The sequence below is a fragment of the Acomys russatus genome, chromosome 20 (genome assembly GCF_903995435.1).
Source record: "Acomys russatus chromosome 20, mAcoRus1.1, whole genome shotgun sequence".
In the NCBI taxonomy this organism is placed as follows: Eukaryota; Metazoa; Chordata; class Mammalia; order Rodentia; family Muridae; genus Acomys; species Acomys russatus.
The window spans coordinates 19,837,412-19,859,942 of NC_067156.1; the positions used below are offsets into that span (position 1 = coordinate 19,837,412).

The 22,531-nt window shown below is 37.9% G+C and overlaps 1 protein-coding gene across 4 annotated transcripts in view; it reads right to left on the reverse strand.

Annotated features, from left to right (window-relative positions):
- Positions 1 to 235: 235 nt before the first annotated feature.
- Positions 236 to 22,531, reverse strand: part of LOC127204184 (synaptotagmin-4) — a 462,640-nt gene continuing 440,344 nt past the window's right edge. For 3 of the 4 annotated variants that reach the window (XM_051163114.1, XM_051163115.1, XM_051163116.1), the window contains one exon: positions 236 to 513. In XM_051163114.1, coding sequence (XP_051019071.1) covers positions 289 to 513 — 225 coding nt within the window. In that variant the 3' untranslated portion in view covers positions 236 to 288. The remainder of the gene's footprint in view (positions 514 to 22,531) is intronic. The other variant, XM_051163113.1, reaches the window with a different exon arrangement.

Consider the following 22,531-nt stretch of genomic DNA (forward strand, 5'->3'; position numbering starts at 1 on the left):
TGTTAATTTTATTTGGTAATATATTGTAAAATCTATATAGCATTATCCATCTGATTGACAAAAATCTATCCAGCCATTAAGGGCAAAACAAAACTATCTCAAGACATATGTTTATAGAAGTCTAATTTTTGCCTGCAGAGAAACAAAGAAGGTGGTGGTGGGGAGAGAGAGAGAGAGAGAGAGAGAGAGAGAGAGAGAGAGAGAGAGAGAGAGAGAGAGAGAGAGAGGAAATATTGTCTGCTTGATAAAATCCAGAAGGAGAGACAGGAAGGACACAGAAGCAAAGTATCATGTTATGTTTTCTCTCTTCTTCAGTGAGCCTTTTATCTTCTTCCACAGGCTGTCCTTTCTCTTTAATTTTTTTTCCATCAAAGACAACATGGATTCCTTCCTGCGAATTTCTCTCACTAAGCCATGAAAAGCATCATCGATACCAAATCGGAGGGCAGCAGAGGTCTCAAAGAGGGCACAGTTGTATTCTCTAGCAAGATTCAAGCCTTCATCTGTAGACACCTGGGGTGAGGGGATAAACAAATAATATTAAAAAGAGAAGAGAGATGAGCTTCTCTTCAAAAATATATTCTCTATTCTCTAGCCTCTGGGCTTTAGCTTTATGAACAAAGGTAAAATGTGAAATTTTATCTTGCAAAAATCTAGATTTTCCAGACTTGAAGAACAAATGAAAAATTTTAATCCAACATGAGAAAAGTAATTATAACTTAAAGCCAGGTCTTCAAATATCAAATCCTGCACAGTAATACAGTGTTCAACAGCACAGCTGTAGATGAATTCTATTCATTCCAAGTTTAAATGGTTTTTGTTTGTTTAGTTGGTTGGTTGGTTTTGTGTAATTGTATTAATATTTGTCATCAGCTGCCTCTTCTGCTACACAGAAAATGCATCAATGACATCATAGAAGATGAAAGGTCCAGCCATCAAAATTCATTATTTGGCTACATTGACCAACATGCCCAATCAGGACTTACTGGATGGTTTGTTAGGGATCTTAGTATCATCTATAGAATGAATGTGCTGGGAGCATTTGAAGCTCTCAAATGTTATTGATAATATAACTCAGAGCTATCTTCTACCAAACATGATGAACATTTCAAAAACAATCTTCTTATGAAGGAATCAGAAAGCAAAGCACTGTCACTGTGAGAAATGAGCCCTTCTCTGGCTTAGAGCTTTATGAATCATCTGTGGTGTTTAACACACTAAGCTTTCTACAATTTTGGAAGGTATTCTAGAAACTATAAACTGACTGAAGCTGGGCACTTTGCCTCCTTTATCATCCACTGAGTATCGATCACAGCTCCTCAAGACATACCTACCACCAGATAGGAGAGTTTAGAGAGTGACCCACAAAATTATTCAAAGTTGAAGAAGTATTAATAGACAGCGAGGCACTTGGGAGACAGAGACAGATAGATCTCTGTGAGTTCAAGGCCAGCCTGGTCTACAAAGTGAGATCTAGCATGGAGAAACCCTGTCTTGAAAAAAATCAGAAGAAAGAAACAAACAGTATTAACAGACATGTAAATATAAGTTATGTCAATATGTTTAAACACTAGATCGCTGTACTGTAGGTGTTTCTAGAATTCCTGCTCAACATTTAAGTCCATAAGCCTTTCAGAGATGTGGTCCTGAGTGACAAGACTGAGAATGCTGAGAGTTTCTCTAAGGCAACCTATGTTGGACATGTGGTATAGCAACAACCACAAAGCAAACAAAACATGCTATATGGGATTCTGGCTACAGTCTGTTCCTCATGCCTTGCCACTCTGATACAGAACAGGATTTCTCTATCAGACTTTTTAAAAGGGAGATAACTTTAACCAAATCCCGTAGCTCCCCCCTCCCAAAATGGAGAAAATAAAGGATAACAAAGATGTCTGATCAGCTCGCTGTGAGGCATGACAAGATGGAGAGGGGAATATTAACAAATTTACAATAAATTCAAAAATATTAAAATAATAAACTGACATAATCAATGCAATAAATAAATCTCCCATGAAAGACAGATTGCCCGACCTGTTTTTGTTTTGTTTTATTTTAAAGGTTGATAAATTAACTTATTAAGCCTTAAGAAGCACCACATATAACTAAATGACAGTTTAGATACTTTCTCATAATAGTTCAATTCCAAAATAAAGTTATAGGTGAAACCATGAAATGTCCTAACATTTGATTTTAATATGTTGGACTAATTTTCTTTTAAATTTTTAACTTTATTTGTTTAGTTATTCACTTTATACCCCAATCTTAATCCCCATCTCCTCTCCTCCTAGTCCCACCCGCCTTCCAACTTTCTTTTTTAAATTAAATTATTTTATTTTTATACATGTACTTTTATGTTATTACATATAATACAATGCATTACCTATGGCAAGAAGAACTGTGACACAATCAGGAATTATATAAATGTTACATTCTTAGTGTTTTGGCTATTTGTATTGGGCAGCCTTGAAGAGAACATCTTTCCTATCTTGGTGCATCTAAATTTTTAAATGTAAATCAGTCTCCACCACCTATTGTCATTATCAACTTAGAACACCTATCTAGACCTAAAAATATCTTAACCCCTAAATAATTAAGCTTCATTGTAAAACTAAGCTACCTGGTCTTCAACTCCCTCAGAGACTTGAGAAGGAGTACACTTTCTTTATCTCTGCACATCTTGTAGGCAGAGTAAATTCAGGGTGGACATTACTGTGGGTGGGTTGGTGTTCCACCTTCCACCACTAGGAGTCCTGTCTAGTTAGAGGGTAGCCTCTTCAATCTCCATGAAGTCCTACTACTATGGGTCTCAGCTAGAGTCACCCCCCTATCCTCCCTGTAGCCTATGCTTTTGTAAATGTATAGCTTGTCTCAGAAATGCCCCTGCTCACAATTTCACTTCTCTTTGCAAGCCCTCTGCACACCTGTCCCTGCTCTCCCCACATCTGTTCCCCACCCTTGTTTCCCTCCATACTGCCTCTCCTATCTTGTTTGGTCTCACTTCCAATGTCAATTCTATTTCTCCTTCTGAGTGAACTTCGGGCATTCTTGTTGAGCCCACCTTGGTACTTAGCTTCTTTGTATCTGTGAATTGTAGTGTCATTATTCTGTAATATATGGCTAATATGTTTACTTACAAGTGCGTTTATACCATGTGTGTCTTTCTGGGGCTGGGCTACCTCACTCAGGATGGTCTTTTCCAGTTCCATTCGTTTGCCTGCAAATTTCATGATTTACTTGTTTTTGATAGCTGAGAGGTATTCCATTGTATAAATGTACCACAGTTTCTTTTTTAATTAATTTTTATTATTTTATATATATATTTATATAATTACACCTATATAAAATGAACTGCATACAGCAAAATGAACCACAGAATATTCAGGAATTACATTTATGCTACATTCATAGTGTTTTTGGCTATTTGTATTTGGCAGCCTTGATGAAAACATTTTCCTATCTTGGTGAGCCTAAAATTCTGAATGTAACTCAGTATCTATCATATCTCATCTCTATCAACTTAAAAGATCCATCTAGACCTAAAGACATCTTAACCCCTAAACAAATAGGCTTAATTGTGAAACTCAACTATTTGGTCTTCAACCCCATCAGAAAGTTAAGAAGGAGTAAAATTAATTACCTGAGAAAACAGGAAGTGCAAGTTAGCAGCCTCCATATTTAATAAAAAATGACAGAGACAGTTTGATGCCTGAACAGTCCCCCATAGCTCTCTAAAATGTTTCTTTATCCATTCTTCAGTTGAGAGACATCTGGGTTTTTTCCAGTTTTTTGTGTTTTTAATATATTTTGGATATTAGCCCTTTGTCAGATGTAGGGTTGGTGAAGATCTTTTCCCAATGTGTAGCTTGCTGTTTCATTCTCTTGACAGAAGCTTTTCAGTTTTGTGAGATTCCATTTTAATTGTTGGTCTTAAAGCCTGAGCTGTTGGTGTTCTGTTCTGGAAGTTGTCCCATGTGCCAATGAGGTCAAAGCTAATTCCCACTTTTGTTACTAATTGGCTTAGTGTATCTGGATTTATGTTCAGGTCTTTGATCCACTTGGATTTGATTTTGTGCTGGGTGATAAATGTGGCTCTACTTGCATTTCCTACATGTATACTTCCAGTTAGACCAGTATCGTTTATTGAATGCTATCTTTTTTTCCTTTTATTGTTTTGGCTTCATGGTCAAAAATCAGGTTTCCATAGGTGTGTGGGTTTATTTCTAGGTCTTCAATTTGATTCCATCGATTAACCATTCTGTTTCTATGCCAGTACCATGCAGTTTTTGTTACTACTGTTCTGTAGCACAGCGTGAAGGCAGGGATGAAGATACCTCCTGAAATTCTTTTGTTGCATAAGATTGTGTTAACAATTCTGGGTTTTTTATTTTTCCATATGAAGTTGAAAATTGTTCAATCAAGGAATCTAAAGAATTTGGTCATCAAGGTATTAGTGTCTGTGTGTGTGTGTGTGCATGTGTGTGTGTGCGTGCGCGCAAGTATCTGTGAGTGTGTGTGTGAGTGTGTGTGTGTGTGTGTGTGTGTGCACGCTCACATAAAATCAAAGATTATATCGATAGAGAATGAATGTTTATGCCTGGCCAACAGAAATAGAGCACTGGAATCTGAGTCTTGGCTTTACAACTGTTTGTCAAAGCATGAGATTTGGAAAGGGAAGAGATGGTTTAAAAACCTGAAATTTGTCTTAGGACGGAAGTCAAAATAGTAACTGCCACATGGAAGAAAATGAAAGGTTTCTCCACATTTGTTGTTCATCTAGATCACGAAGTCCAGTATACCTGACATAGCAAACACTGCAATATGAGAGTGATAGGTTGTTCCTAAGGAAGAACGGTTGTTATTTAATTGTGTCTATTGCCTTGCCCTGGCCACTGGGGTGAACTAAGTTGCTGGCCTAAGTTTTAACCACACTAAGACATTCCTGTAATGGTTTGTCACAAATCTAGTGATCTCCATCTTTCACCGAATTCTCTTTCCTTTCATAGGCTTCTTCACTTTGTCTTTCTTTAAGCCCATGTTTTGCTCTACTTAATACATAAATATTTTTGATTTTTTAATATGCATCCTTCCAAAGGCATCAGGACTCATAACCATTACAGCCCAAACTTTCTCCCTATATCTTTACAGGCACTTCATGATCCATGGTATCATCCTATTACACTTCAATTGAGCAAAAAGACGCCTTGTCATGTGGAGAGAATAATCTCTGCCATAATCCCATGCTTCTTGCCTCCATAGAAAGGTTTGTGCAGATGATGAAATTTATGCTATACCATGTATAGAAGCATTTGATACTTCATTTTCCTCTAATTTCACTCAGAGCCCTGCTGTGGATAAACTTCCCATAGACATTGGGGACTGTGGATATGGAATGCTCATCACAGCCCAGACATGAGGCACAGCATCTGAGTCTGGCTCTGAGCACTGAATTGTACCTTTTTTGTTAAAACACTAATACAAATGATGGGAAATTTACTCAGTTACAAATGCTACACTATTCTAATAAGCGCAGACAACTGTCCATTCTAGAGCTAGCTCTGTTCTCTTTAGTATCATTATCAACTTCCAGTGATATGGGACGATCTCTCCCAAAATAGGATTGAACAGCTTGGGTCAGCAATTCTTTCCCTCCTGAGCATTTTCTCTTTCTACCACTATATACTCTGAACCATTGATTTCCAGCATCGTTCTGGTCAAGAATATGCCTGGAAGTGCAAAATGCCTACATACATTTCAAAACAGATTTTCTTTAAAGAATAAGTATTAGAAGAACTACCGTCCTAAGGTCCATTCAAAGCCTAGCTTGTGCTGGATAAAATCCTTGTGTTCCTCCACCAGCCCCACTTACCCATCTTTAGTTCTTCTGTCATGTAAATAAAAAACAATACCATCATGTGTTCTCTTGGACATGAATTAATTCAGTGATTCTGGCCTGCCTAGGTGATGTAGGCTCGTTTTGGAGCTGCTGAGTGTGAAGATGAAGTCAGATTCAGAAGAATTTGTTAAACACTTTAAGGATGAGCTACTTTGGTAGAACTGATCAACATCATGGCATTCACCTTTACTGTTAGAATAAGAGAACCCTAGGACTATATTTGGAGACAATTTGAAATGGATAAGGAGTTAGACAGCTGCTAGGTGGGGAATGAATTCCCACTCCTTGTACCATTGGGTGTTGGAGTCTGCTGACTTCCCAAGGTAGCTACCAAAGGTCCAAGAAGTTGGGAAGGTAAATACTGCTCTGTTGTATATGGCCGAGCAGGTTCTGAAGGTAAGAGAGTCTGGGAAAGTACTGTGTTGACCACAGGCTCCCAGGGACAAGGTTGGGCCGTTGCATCTATAGGCTGAATAACACTTCCAGTTCCACTCGTATACTGTTTTCCATTGCTCTGGTCTTCAGTAACCTGTAATAGCACAGTGCTGTGCATAATTGATTCTTTGATGCTATTTGTTTTGTATGTGAGAGATTCTGCTTTCTTTCTCTGTCCATCATCTTTACAATTTGAAGCTTGACATCAAAAAAAATCTATCAAAGTTTGTAGATAATGTTTAGACAGCCATACTGAAATGGACAGGGAGAAAACCCAGAAGGCCTCAACTCATGAATTTGAAAAGAGCATGGGAATTTTTGGAGGGAAGAAAGGAAAAGGGAAAGGATGCAATTATATTTTCAAAAATTTAAGCAATTCTTCACACACACACTATATATATATATATATATATATATATATATATATATATATATATATTTCTACTCTAATATGAGGTATTGCACCCATATAACTCAATTATAATACAAGGTTTACTTCCAATACTTTGAAAGTGCTATTGCAGGCTGTTTAGGATATATAAGTTATACAAGTTAATTGTTAGTTGATCAAATCATGGTCACGGCAATCACTAGGCTACTTTTATTACAAGAATATACATTTTAGGTGTTGCAGATAGATAAGATTCTATAGAAAGAAAAGATAGGATAGTTAGGTAATGTCTTCAAAAACCTCAGAGATATATAGAATATGGCATTTAAATGTTTTTATTATTGTAAAGATTCACTGGCAATGAGACAGATTAACTCCTGGCAACATCCAGCCTACCTCAAAGATGATGATGGACATCAAAGAACCTCCTTATGGAGAAGGCTTCAAATGTGGCAAAGAAGCCATTGGGAAATACGTCCTCATTTCTACCACAGACAGATTTCTGCCTAAAAAAGAACAAGCTTGACTGCAGGCAGAGTTGACAGCTAAACTCTGCCAAGACAGAGTAAGCAAGTCCTCAATAGTTTCTGCCTCACAAATATATCTGTCATATATATTGGCCCAGAAGGCTAAAGAAGATGCTCCAACATTATAGAGAGTTTTGAGTGAGTATTCAGCTAGAAAACTGTCTGTGTCATCTTCTCGTTTGGAAAGCTACTAACCTGTTCTCCCAGCATGACATACTCAGGTAATCAAGTTTATTCCTTCTCAAGTCTCTGATGGAGTTGAAGACCAGGTAGCTTAGTTGTTTAGGGGTTAAGATGTTTCTAGGTCTAAATAGATGTTTTAAGTTGATAATGACAAGATGTGACAGAGATTGATCTACATTGAGAATTTTAGATGCCTTACTCAGGTAATCAAGTTTATTCCTTCTCAAGTCTCTGATGGAGTTGAAGACCAGGTAGCTCAGTTGTTTAGGGGTTAAGATGTTTCTAGGTCTAAATAGATGTTTTAAGTTGATAATGACAAGAGATTGATCTACATTGAGAATTTTAGATGCCTCAAGATAGGAAAGATGTTTTCTTCAAGGCTGTCAAATACAAATAGCCAAAACACTAAGAATGTAACATTTATATAATTCCTGATTGTGTCATGGTTCTTCCTACTATATAGTTTATTGTATATATGTGTAATAATATAAATATATATGTAAAAAATTAAAATGTTTACTTAATAATAAAATAAAATACGTTTAAGCAATTATTTTAAAAATTAAAGTTTTTTAAAAAAGATTAGTAGGTAAACATCAGCCTCTGTAGGTTTCTTATGAAAATCTTGGACATTAAGAACAGACTTGATTCCAAACCTCTTTCAGCTGCCTGCATGAGACCCCTCACCCTACCCCTCACCCTCCTGTGCAGGCCTATACTCCAGCCTGAGGTGCAGTGTCCAGGAGGCCTGCTCCCTCTGTCTTTTTTCTCTCTTTTAAAAAATAAACTTCATTGTTTAAAAAAACTTGCCAGTTAATAAAACATCACACACCAATATTAACTAGACTCAAAGTCTATACAAATCAATGAGCATCATCTATACAATTAGAACAGGCATTTGAAATGAAAGTCATGAAGCTTCACATTAAAATTACATTTTTCAGTATCAAATATATTTTGTCAACATATTTTTTGTTTTCTTTAATCTCCTGTATGTGCAGCAATACAGGAAGAACTAAGGTTTAAATTTATACAAGAAAAAGCTGATATAATTACCTAACATAAGATAAAGTGGGCCGATATAAAAGAATATTACTAGCATATAAGGGTGTGTCTATCATGAGCATGAGTCTCAAAGTAGAGCAGTCATTGGTAGGTCCCTTCACAAGTTCTGTGGCATCACTGCCCCAGCACATATTGCAGACAGGGTTGACATTGCCTTGTCAGAGAAGATGGATGGTAAACTATTTTTATCAAGATTTGTACACTGTGTATTCATGTTCATTGTATTGTATACTGTTTATATTATTAAAGGATAATTCTTAACTTGCAAAAAGAATTTTAAAGTCTATTGAAAAAAAAAATCAAGCTCATCTCAAATAAAATAGGAAAACACATTCCACACACAGATTCTTATTCACCTCAGACACAGTAAGCCAGCACCGTAAGTGGGACTGTATGCTTATGCAGACATGAGTCAACTCATACCTTTATGTTTTTACTTCTCAGCTAGTGAGGCAGGGATGGTATTCCTATTCCCTCCATTTATGAACAACCTGTCACCTTTTAAGTAGATGCTAGAACATGAATTCTGAGTGAGCTAAGTGAGTCTTATAGTAATTTCCACATTCATTATAATAAAACTTACATAGAAATAAAAATATATTCATCTTTCCTAAAATTCTAGTTAAACCAATGACCTGAAGAGCTCACCATTACAAAAAGGAAAATAAGGAAAGACACACTTAACAATAAAAAATCCATGTTTCTGTCATGATCTTTTATCAATATTATGAAACCTCACATCTATCATTCCTACAATTGGCTTTACATTTATGAATTATAAATGTGCCGGGGATATTACTCCCTAACATATCGGGAGAAAAAAGTCCATCAAATATTGGTGTACTATATTTAGTAATTATGGCCAGTGTGAAGGTGCTAATTATGACTAGAGTGTTTCTGCGAATAACATTTAGGGAACATGACAATTATTTGGTAACTGTGGTCAGCCTTGGTCAGAATCTGAGACTAAACAAGAAGTGCTTTTCTATTCAGATCCAAAGAACAAGGCTGTATACTTTCTTAATATATCATATGCTAGTATGAAGAATGTTTTATATTAAAGTTAAATTTTCAGAAAACACAGCACTGGGAAAGAGAGTGAATGTTGTGCTTTTGAGCACTGAGAATAGGACTTGGTGAACTAGTGTGCTGACGAACAATCCCCTCAAGTCTCAAAGAAAAGGAATGAAGTTAATAGAGATGAAATATGATAGATATTTATTTACATTCAGAATTTTAGACTCACCGAGATAGGAAAGATGTTTTCTTCAAGGTTGCCAAACACAAATGGCCTAGCATTATGAATATACCATTTTTATAACCACCTGATTATTTCGTGCTTCTTCCTTCTGTATGTAGTTTATTGTATTTATGTGTAATAATATAAATGTATGTGTAAAAAGAAAATAGTAAAAGAAAAAAGAAAACGTTTGATACTTAATGTGCCACCTGGAAGCCTTGGGGCAAAGGCTGGGGAAATAAAAGACAAAATTGTTTCATACAAGTAATAGAAGATTTGAAAAAAAAAAAAAAAACCTGGGGGAGAGAGGTCCTCCACCAGCTAGAGGAGGCCTTGAAAAACAGCTGGAAGGCTGACAGACACTGCTGCCCAGGGAGCAGAGACAGCGCCAGACGGGCCAGCTGCTGTTGTACCCGGAAACAGAGATATGCTGACTCTAGGAGCCTCCTCGCTCCTTACATCTGTTTTAGTTTTCACATTAGCTTAGTGAATGTAAAATAGAATGTAATAAATTAAATGATAGTGAAGGTTATTATGGTAATGGTAGTGCCTAGTAAGCTTTACAACTCTTAATAGCAGAAAAGAAAACTGGTCCCAACTACTGTGACTGCTAAAATTCAGGGAGGAGAGCTCAGCAGAAGGGTGGCTCTTTTTCTCCCAGCAGAATCGTTACTAGCAAAGTTTCTTAGTGAAGCCCACCCCACAGGGTTATGGACAGAATGCTAGGAGTGACTTCTGGAATATATATACATATATGTGTGTGTACATATATATATATATATTATATATATGTAGTATGTATGCATATATGCATTTATAATATATAAATGTATAAGGATATAATATATTAATATTTTGTCTGTTTCCTTCCACTTTGATCCATGGAGCTACTAATTTTCCCTTTACATCCCACATCATCAATGAAGCAGGAACCATACTTTTTCTAGTAAGTAGGAGCTCAAACATCTTTTTTTTGAATGTTGAAAAGAAACCAACCCAAAACATAGATTATTCTGTTTTCCTAGGTAACATTCAAGTTTCTAAATTCATTTCACTTTATCTTATTAGTGTTTTGCCTCCATGTACTGATGTGCACCACGAGTGACTGGTGCCTGTAGAGACCAGAAGAACACTCCACATAACTTGGAACTAGAGTCCAAGTTCATCGTGTGGCACCATGTATGTGTTGGAACCCCCAACCTGGGCCCTCTGTAAGAACAGCAAATGCTCTTAAGTGCTGAGCTGTCTTTCCAGCCCTTCAGTTTTAAGAGTTTATTTTTTTTTTATTTTTTTTTATTTTTTTTTTATTAATTTATTCTTGTTACATCTCAATGTTTATCCCATCCCTTGTATCCTCCCATTCCTCCCCCCCCCCATTTTCCCATTATTCCCCTCCCCTATGACTGTTCTTGAGGGGGATTACGTCCCCCTATATATTCTCATAGGGTATCAAGTCTCTTCTTGGCTACCTGCTGTCCTTCCTCTGAGTGCCACCAGGTCTCCCCCTCCAGGGGACATGGTCAAATGTGAGGCACCAGAGTACGTGAGAAAGTCGTATCACACTCTCCACTCAACTGTGGAGAATATTCCGACCATATTTTTTTATTTTAATTTTATTAATTTATTCAGATTACAACTCAAATTATCCCATCCCTTGTATCCTCCCATTCTTCCCTCCCTCCCACTTTCACCCTATTCCCCTCCCCTAGGTCTATGACATAGGAGACCTCCTCCCCCACTGTATGGTCATAGGCTATCAAGTCTCATCTTGGGAGCCTGCTTATTCTTTCTTTGAGTGCCACCAGGCCTCGCCGCTAAGGGGAGGTGGTCAAATATGGAGCACCAGAGTTCATGTCAAAGTCAGTCCCCGCTCTCTACATAACTGTGGAGAATGTCCTGTCCATTGGGTAGATCAGAGTAGGGGTTTGATGTTTACTATTGTATTGTCCTTGGTTAGTGCAATAGTTTGAGCAAACACCCCTGGGCCCCGATCCATCCTTCACAATGTTCTTCTTGTAGGTTTCTAGGATCCTCTTGTTCCTTCTATTTCCCCGTCTCCTATATTTCTCTTACCTAGAGTCTCAATAGGATGTCCTCACATCTATCCCAATCTCCTGGTAAGTGAAGACTTTTGTGGGCTGTGCCTTCTGGGCTAGTGCCCAATTATAAGTGAGTATATACCATGTGAGTCTTTCTGCTTCTGGGTTAACTCACTCAATATGATCATTTCTAGTTCAATCCATTTCTCCACGAATTTCAGGGTTTCCTTGTTTTTAATAGCTGAGTAGTATTCCACAGTGTAAATGTGCCACAGTGTCTTTATCCATTCTTCAACTGAGGGACATTTAGGCTGATTCCAGGATGCAAACTTGTACAACCACTTTGGAAATCTATCTGGCACTTTCTCAGAAAACTGAGAAACTGGGAAAACTTTTCCTAAGTCAGCTTGTTCAGAACAGACATGCTTTTTTTTTTCTAGACATTTTCAATATATAGTTTCTTGAATCTGCTAGTGTAGAACCCATAGATGCAGAAGTAGCTTTGTCTTAAACCGACCTACAAGGTGACAGACAGACGTCATATTCTGTTCTATGTGTTACCCTCAACTATGTGGAGCTACTAGCATGCAGCTGGCTGAAGTCCACTCAATTCTAATGCTGACGTTGGCAATAATGACACCCAGAAGCTGGTGCTGACAGCTCAGGGTCAACTCTAATAAGTCCAACAGACTTGAGTTCCAAAGGCCAAAGTATGATTCCAGATTTTTTTTTTTCAATTGCATCATGGACATTAGCACACGGACCAAGTCTCTCCGTGGTGGGGGAAGAGGTAAAGATTCAAGAACCCTGCTATGGAGACCTGGACCCCATGGCTGTGAGCTCGTGGAGAGTTGTTTAGGCTTCCTGTACTTCTGCTTCCTTCCTTACTCACGCAGGTGGTAGAGGCATCTGGGATTTGTTTCTGAAAAGTGCTTTTGCTGGCTTACTGGCATAATGTGCACACAGAGTATATAGAACTGTAATTTTACTGATGTTTTTGAAGGCCAGAGGGAAGCCTCATCTTCTTTGGATGTTATTTCTGCCCTGTGGAAAGTTTTTCTGCTTCTCACCATAACCTGCACACCTACAAGAAGTGGCTTCTCACCACAGAAAGCCTTTGAGTCCCTCCTTTACCCCAACATGGATCTCAGACCCAGACTGACTCTGCTGCCTTCAGTTGCCTCTGTGTCATCCCCTGTTTGCCACATGCTTCCCTGAGCTTCCCTGTTGCCTTGTTTCTCCCTGTCACCTAAGTGAACATCTCCTTTTCTCAGAGGCTTTTAAGAATATTTCTGAACTATTACCCCATTTCTGTGCCTCATTTCTTCTTGGGCACTCGGCTGCTTTTGAAGATAACTTGACAAATGTGTTACTATGCTTGTTTTCTGTCTCTCGGCAGCATAGAGAAGCCTAATTATCCCTTCAGAGGCTTCTCGTTGTTATCATAGCCACCACTGTTTCTCATCCCAGCCTCGTGAATGACGCTGGTAAGCAGGTCATATTTATAGAATGATGACACTGGTCCTAAGCTGTGTGATGTGACAACAGCTAGGATCACAAGTGAGAGAGAAGCTTCTTTTCCAGCTATGGGATGCTTGGGAAATTAAAAGGAAACTTCAGATCACTGACTACCACCAGCCCAGGCCACTGTGATGCCATTTACAAGTGTGTCCTCTTCTGGTTCAATCCATTTGTCCACAAGTTTCGGGAATTCCTTGTTTCTAACAGCTGAGTAGTATTCCGTAGTGTAAATGTACCACAGTTTCTTTATCCATTCTCCTACTGAGGGACACTTAGGCTGTTTCCATGTTCTGGCTATTATGAATCAGCCTGCTATGAACAGGATTGAGCATATGTCCCTGTTGTGTGGTGGACCATTTTCTGGGTGTAGAAATGACCACAATGAGTGAGTTCACCCAGAAGCAGAATGAGTCAAATGGTATATACTCACTTATATCTAGACAATAGCCCAAGGGACATGTCCCATGAAAGTTTTCATTTACCAGGAAAGTGGGTCAGAGGGGAAGACATCCTATTGGGACTCCAGGTGAGAGAAGCAGGAGAGAATGGGGAAATAGAAGGATCCAGAGGGTCCTAGAAACCTACAAGAAGAACATTTTGATGGGCTGGTTTAGGCCCAGAGGTCCTGCTCAAACTATGGCACCAGCCAAGGAAAATACGGGCAATAAACTTTGAACCCCTACCCAGATCTACCCAATGGACAGGACATTCTCTACCGTTGAGTGGAGAGTAGGGACTGACTTTCCACATGAACTCTGGTGGCCCATATTTGACCACATCCCCTGGATGGCGAGGCCTGGTGGTACTCAGAGGAAGGATAGCAGGCTACCAAGAAGAGACTTGATACCCTATGAGCATATACAGGGGGAGGAGGTGCCCCTCAGTCACAGACATAGAGGAGGGGAGTAGGGGGAAATTGAGAGAGAGGGAGGAATGGGAGGATACAAGGGATGGGCTAACAATTTAGATGTAATATGAATAAATTAATAAAATAGTTTTTAAAATTAAAAAATAAAATGATTACCAAAAAAAACAAGTGTATCCTCCAGCCTTGCTTCAGAGGCTCTCAAGTCTCCCTCCCCACCCTCCAAAAAAACAAATATTAGAGCTTCAGTAAGACTTAAATTGAAAGCAGCAATTATCCAGGCAGATAAAGGGGTGTGGTCTGGGGAAAGACTAACAAAGGGGATGGCAGAAGTGAAAATGAGACTTTACTTGATCTCCAGGAAGGGAGTGAACAAGAACGACACAGAAATTAGTGTGAGTGCCTAATCTGTTAGTATCTTCTGAAAAATTTTGGAACCCAACTAAGAAATTAAAAAATAAGTCTTGTTATGTTTGTGAGCATACATTGCACAACAAGATGTTATGGGCTTTCTTTCTATCTCCTGGTGCACCAGAGTGGTATTGATTGAAATAGGACATAATAAATTAAATGGAGAACCCAGGGCTTCTGAGGCCCAGGATGGTAATGGCTCCAGGGTAAAGGTTTGGGACTCCTTTGTAAGGAGACATTTGAAGTCTCCAAGGCCTTATGCTTTTCATCTAAGAGAACTGTGCAGTGCTGGGGGAAAGGTTGCCATGGCAGCCAATAGTTGCTACAAGGGGAGAGAAGTGAAGGTTAATTCTAAATATTTTGCTAACAGTGATGATATCTAGCTTTTTCCTTGAAATTTTCCTCTAAAGATATTTTTAAAATGTATTGTTAAAGATTTAAATCTATAGACTCGGTCAGCATACATACTCTATGTACAGTAATATATGGAGATGTGTGTATATATTTTCATATGTGCTATGGTATATCTTTATATGTTTAGACTAATAAAGAAATGTGTATATTTGATACATATTAAATCAATGGTTTGTTGAGGCTTTCAATGAATTCTTATGCATAGGTAAGTTTTCCAAGGGTTACCAAAATTTATCCTTTAAGCATCAAAATATATTAATGGTTGATTCATCACATTAATAAATTTGTATTACACAAAATATAAAAAGGAAATTATACTACTCACAACACACATAACTATTATAATTAAGTAATAAATTGTGTGACTATATAATGTCCTCTCCCTGAAGAATATAAGACAAGAGAGCAAGGACTATTTTATTTCCTATAAAACCTCAATACTTAGCATCTAGAACCATGCAACACAAATATTTTACTATTCTCCCCCTGAATGGATGAGTAAGCGGATAGAAAGTGACCCAGCAAGAACCAACCTGCTTTTATGACACGGTTAGAGAATGTGGAAGCTCCTGTGAATTAGAAAATCAGAAGCTCCAGTTATGCCTGAATTGATAAAGACTTTAATACTTTATTTCCAATAAAATGGGCATGGATTCAGTTTCAAGCATCACAAATATATGGTCACACATGCTTTCGTGACATAACATATGTGCTGGCAAAAAAGCTTGGACAGTATGAAAGAAGCACAGAGTTATTAAACTTGCTGCAGTAGTCCACAAACCAAAGTGTGAGATGGCCCTGAAGGGTTCAAAGTAAAGCTCTAGGATTCACAATTCTATCAGAGATTGTTCATACTCACTATTGGCCTGTTATTTGGGGTCATATTTAGAGAAGGCATACTGTCCTATCATCTCTACATATTTCTATATTCCCCCTTCTTTCTTCTCAACCTCTATCTGCAGACCTAAGAAAGAAAGATAAAGGAAAAGGCATACATCTCTGAGTCCAACATTGTTTTCTGTCTGAATAAAACCTATAATAACTTATAACCAACTCCCAATGAAAATAAACAGCTATAGTCCAAGAGAGCAACAAAACCTACCGAGCCCCACTTAAGGGAAATGGGAAGTCATTCTCTCAAGGTTTATTCCAGCTGATTTGGATGAATAATACCCAAACAAAATTGGGGGCCCAAAGGCTGAAGATGATGCTCCAATGTTATAGAGAGTTTTGGGGTGATTGTTCAGGCAGCAAACTGTCTTTGTCATTTTCTCATTTTGGAAGCTGCTAACCTACACTTCCTGTCTACTCAGGTAATTAATTTTATTCCTTCTCAAGTCTCTGATGGGGTTGAAGACCAGATAGTTTAGTTTTACAATTAAGATTAGTTGTTTGGAGGTTAAGATGTTTTTAGGTCTAGATAGATGTCTTAAGTTGATAATGACGAGATATGATAGGTGTTAATTTACATTCAGAATTTTAGATGCACCAAAATAGGAAAGATATTTTCTTCAAGGTTGCCAAATACAAACAGCCAAACACTATGAATGTAACATTTGTATTATTCCTGACTGTTTCATGGTTGTTCTTGCTGTAGGTAGTTTATTGTATATATGTGTAATAATATAGATGTATATGTAAAAAAAGGAAAAAAAGGCATACCGTGAAATTGAACCAAGTAAGCTTCATGCTTTTCAATCATGGGATGTGTGGAAGATAAGAATAAACAGCTGCTCATTCTCTGGCTTTATACACAGGGACTTGTGAATATTTCAGATGTGCTGTGTCCCTGTGCCTGCTGACTCCGCCGTAAATGTGAGGCTCAAGTTTAGCAGAGCCATTAATGCTTTTGCCAGTCATTTTACTGGTAAGTAGCCAGAATCCTTTACTATATCTCCTTTAGTTTTTCAGAAACTGCACTCCTTAGATCTCTGATCTCACCCTGCTCAGCAGCAGATCCTTGCCCTCTTATTTCACCTTAGTGAAGAAGTGAAAGAATCCAAAACTAATGCCTCTAAAATTGCAGACTGGTACCTGAAAATTCATCTCTGTTGGTATATATCTTATCTTATACCTTTCAGCCTTGGAGAAAGGGAGACTTCTTATTTCTGTCAAATGGAGAACTGACTCCATCTAGGCTCCAATTCTCCTTGATACCTACTTTAAGTCTGCACCATTAGGTGTAAAACACCTTCTGTGTTCAATGTTTTCACGCCTGTCTCTGGTAGCTTTATTCTACAATGTAAAAAGAATAGGTTTCATTTGAGTCCAATTCTAGTTACTTTTAAATATTGTCATTCCATTTACCATAAAATGATTTCAAAATAAAATATATCATATGTTGTGCTGGCTTCATTCAGACTGGTTCTGGTCTGAACATCAGTACTCACATCCTATGCTATGGCCCTCCTCTCTCCATGCCTTGCAAAAGTTTGGCACCTATTATCATTCACCGTCTTCACATGCTTCCGTGACATGTTGCCATATGTAAAACTCCCCATTGAACTGGTGGTCTCCTTATCTTTTAGTTTTATAAGCTCTTTCCGTTAATCATTCTGAGTATCCTGTCTAAATTTCATGATGCCTTAATCTTCACTCACTCTTCTTATAATTATGTACCTAGTCTACTTGTGATCCTCACTGTTACTTTTCTCCCTTCACATTTCCTCCTTGTTTAGTATTGGTGAGTTCAATAGATGGAGCTCACAGCTCTCTTCAACTGTTGCCTCTTAGTTCAAGTATAAACTCACATGTGCAACCTTCAGATGAGGAACACCTTTCGGTGTTCCCACAAGTCCTCCAGGAAAGCCAGTGATTCAAATGAGCTTCCTTGAAATATCTGCGCATTCCCCATCTTCTGGATGTCTAGTCAAAACAATTTTTCTTCTGTCTAAAGATTTATAAAATTAATAGCAATACTTGAGCTGCAATTAGTTAAATCTATGATTTCCCATTGTCAGAAATAACATGGGAAGCACATAATAGCTATAAAGCATAAGGTCCTTATCTTTATAGCTACGACTATAGAGAAACCTTCAATTATCTCTCTGCCTTAAAATAAGTTTAATATGTAATAGCATGGTCAATAACATGCCCAGGACTTGAAAACTCCCTAATAAATAAGCACTGGAGTAATGTAGGCCCCTTAAAAGGAAAAAAAAGCATCTGTTGGGCAATGATTCTTGAATTCTGTTGTAATGATGCATCAATATGACTGGGCTACGGGGTGCTCAGAGGTGGTAAACTATTATTCTTGAATATTTCTATAGATTTCCCTTCCCCTACAGGGGATTAGCATTCAGATCAGTAGATACAGGAAGGATGTGCTCAGTGATGTGCTTGACAAAACATTCTATCCATTAAAAGCCCAAAGTGAGTGAAGAGATGGAAAAGGTGCACTTGTTTCCAGATCGAGAGGGAAAGCATCCAACTTCTTCTTCAGACATTAATATTCCTGCTACCCAGGATTTGAGCTCAAGCCACCATCAACTTTGATTTAAAGTCTTTTGCTTTGGATAGAAATTATATTTTGAATTTTCTATGATATCCAGCTTTTTTTAAATAAGTGACTGACTTGGGCTTCTTAGCTTTCATCATCACATGAACCAAGTTCTTATAATCCCCTCTTCCTTATTACTTCCTGGTTCTGTAAAGAACTCTCTTAGAACCTGAATGCAAAAGGACGAGTGATTGTAATCAGACACCTTTAGGACCAGTCTCAAACCACACTTCTCTTGTTCTCCATGTGTTAGCAATGACTGACTAGTTTCTACAAGCAAGTGCTTGATCAACCATCTTTCTGGAAAATGAATATTTTCTGTCAAGATATCTTTATACTTTATACTTATTCTTCATACGTATACAAGATAATTTTAATTTCTGAGATTTTCCCCAAATGTACCATGCACAAAAGCCTTTCTTATATAACTTAGATAAACTGAAAGAACCAGAATGTGCCAAATCCCCCAAAGCTTGCAGTGTTTGAGCATTGGAGTAGCCACATAAGGCTATTTCCCTACCATTTCATTTTCCTCTTTACTCTGAACATAAAGACAATAAAGCAGAAGAGATAGTACCTGCTGCAAGTGCATTTGTGTAAAGAGAAAACTGGAGGCAAAAGTGCTAAGGCTGTCTAAGAGTAGAGGATGCCACTTCCCAAGAGAACTGGCCATGCTAGACATCCAGATCTGGGGTTTCTGCTTTAAAATTCAAAGTTGTATTTTTTAAAATTGTGTCCCTTAGTGTCTCCATCCTCTTGGACTTGAAATATTCATTCAGATTCAAATGGCTGCACATATGACAGTTTCTAACTGCTGCAAGAGACCTTTTGTGGCCTTAGAAACAGCTTCCATTTGTTGCTTCCTCAGGCCAGTTGCTTGATCACTCCCCAGGTGAGGAGAGTTACCCACCCCAGTGGCTGGGTACACAGCATGTCAGCATACAGCAGCCATTCCTGACAAGTCTGTTACAAAGCAGCAATCTGAGACTATTCAAGTCTGTGACACCTGTTTTCACTTCTGGATTCTGGTCATATCCAAGCACCTGACAACAGACACTATCACTGGAAGGACTTGTCAGCTTGCTGACATTATCTGCATTTTATCATCTTGGATGAAGTTGAGAACACAGGCTGTGTTAGTTCAAACAGCCCTGCTTGCTGAGATACAACGGGAAGTCATCTTGTTCAGTGTGTGATCTCTGAATTCCAGTGGCCAGGGTTCTACTCTGTATTCTGCTAGTTGCTTAATTAAGTGACAATTAAGTTACTCAGTATCACTAAGACTGTGTTCTCACCTTAAAAGGATAACAATAGGAAACACAATGAACGCAATAAGTTTGCTTATAATATATTGAATGCAAAAAATGCTTGGAACATTTTATTTCTTTCTTCACATAGTGTACATTATGAACTCATCTAAACCCATAACTTGTGAATTCTGACATGGGTGAGAAGTCTGATTCTCATCATTATGATGAGGCAGATATCTTTCTATTATCAAACAATACAATGCAGGTACATGCATTATCATGTCTGTGTTCAGAACTGTTGAATATTATGTCAGCTATATTTTACTAAATGAAACAATAACATATCATGATATGATGAGAAATCTTTTGTGAAAAGGTAACATTAGGTATGTGAAGTTGCTCCTACCCCAGCTATTAGTGATTCCTTCCATGCATTAGGCTTTTTAAAAGCTCTCCCCTCTTGTCAATCTTTAATGGAACCAGCCTTCTTTTCACATCCCATCTCCAGGAGCAGAACCAACATACACCTGGTGCTATCTGCTGCCAATCTTCTGTATTCAACGCTATAGCTACTAATCATGTTCACATTCCACTCCAGAACATATCATCTCTATTATTAATGTACCTGCCAGTGAATGCACCCTCTGAAGTGCATTCTCTGAAGGTAGAACCTTTCTCTCTGAAATGATACATTATCTTTACCCTTATCCCACACATCTGCCAGGTACCAGAATTAGATTCCCCCTTTCCTCTGTAGATAGCATTTCTCAAGGGTATAAAACTAACAATGTCATCTTTTTCATTCTCAGATGTCAACCATATAAAAGATTTTATAAGCATTTACTCACTAGATTAAATTCACAAATAAATCAGAAATGTTGCCTTCTCATCTGCAAATGGTCCAAAGGACTCCTGGAAAGCATTTCTACAATCTTTATTTCACTAAATATGTACAACCTCTGAGAGAAATATAAAGTATTATCATAAGAATTAAAATGAAAACTCATTTGCTATACTAATTTGTAATACGGTCTTGTTTGGCATGTAGTATTTATTTGTTGGCTGATTTGAAAAATTTTAGAGTCTATTATATCTAGTTATTGTGAAAAGTCATTATTGTCTTAATATTTAAGGCCATGCAGCCCAGCTTTTTTCAGTAAGCATCCTGGAGCTTAAATTTTCTTCTCAACGGGGGTTGTGATAGCTATTAATTTTGTCACTAGTTTCTTAATCTGAAGCATTGGGATGCATAACCAAAGCATTTGCAAATGAGATGGGTGAATATTGTGCAATTATAGAAGCAATTAATATTTTAGTTGTGTCAAAAGAGAAAATTACTTACAAGAATCTAATATCTGATAACAAAAATATATACTTCTACTTAAGCCATGACTGTACAGCAAAGAGTCTCCATCTATGAAAAGTATGGAGAAAGCAGTGTCCAGGTTACAGCTATCCAGAGAACAGTGCCCAAGTTGTGACTGCACAGAGAAAGGTGCCTATGCTGTCTCGGCACATTTCAGAATAGTGATGCAAAGGAGGTGATTCGTAGAGAATTAAAGACAATAAACTTTAACTGGGAACATGTCTTTATCTTCTCAGAGACCGGCTGACATACAGCTTCTCTTTGTGTGAAAGGAAATATTTACTGGCTCCAAAGGTATTTTACAACATTAAAATTCTGTTTGTGGCTTTCGTAAACCTCCCCTGGAAAATTACAAGCAGTATTAAAAGGGATTCCGACAGCCTGTGGAGAAATTGATGGATGACCTGCCATATTTAAGACAGCCGACTTTCTGCTAAGGTCTGCCCTCACATACCAGAAGGACAAAAGCAAAGCCTGGGGAGAACAGGGACGCTGAAGAACAAAGCATGTCAACATCAGAGATCTCTAGCTTTAGCCCAAAGGGAAGAACTATTCTTTCATGTGTATGTTCAGAAATAAACTCATGAAGGGTCTTGACTATAATTGTTTTCAATATAGAAACATATACATGTTGTATTGTACATGGTAAACTGTATTAATGAGTCAGTAATTATGTATACATACACAGACACATATAAAACCCCATGAGGAAAAGGTAATTATTCTGTTCTCCTAACTTATCCTTATGTAAGATCTCTGCTCATCATTCTTACCAGATTATTTAGCCAAGATTTTGCTTACCTTTAAAATGAGTATTTCAGAATGATCCTGGGATCAGCCAAGATACAATTAGTTGTGGGTTATTATTAACAAAATAATTTGAATCTAAATCACAGGTTCAAGAGCTGGTTTCAAGGCAGCCTAGCAATAAATTGCCCTCAGAGTACAAGAGCCTGCCAAATACCAGACATTAGGAGTTCAAGGTTTCCATGGATACCTCGACCTGAAACAGGTGAAATGATAGCTCTTTGGGTCTCTTTGGACAAATGTTCTGGACAGAAGACTCGGTGGAGACCAGCCTAATTAGTTACCGGAGGGAAGAAAGCATCTGAGTGCTTTTGAAGACCACTTTAATTAAGGAACAGGAGAGAGGAAGGGATTGAATTATAGGGGCAGCAAATTTTATAGCTGTGAGGTTTGTTGTTACTGTAGTTCAGCTGATATATATATTTACCTAAAGCAGCGATTCCCAGCTTTCTGTTTTCATGAATAAACTTCATTTTTTATAAATTTTATTTTATTAATTTATTCAGATTACAACTCAATTGTTATCCCATCACTTGTATCCTCCCATTACTCTCTCTCTCCTTCTTCCACCCTATTCCCCTCCCCTAGGTCTAAGACTGACGAGGACCTCCTCCCCCACTAT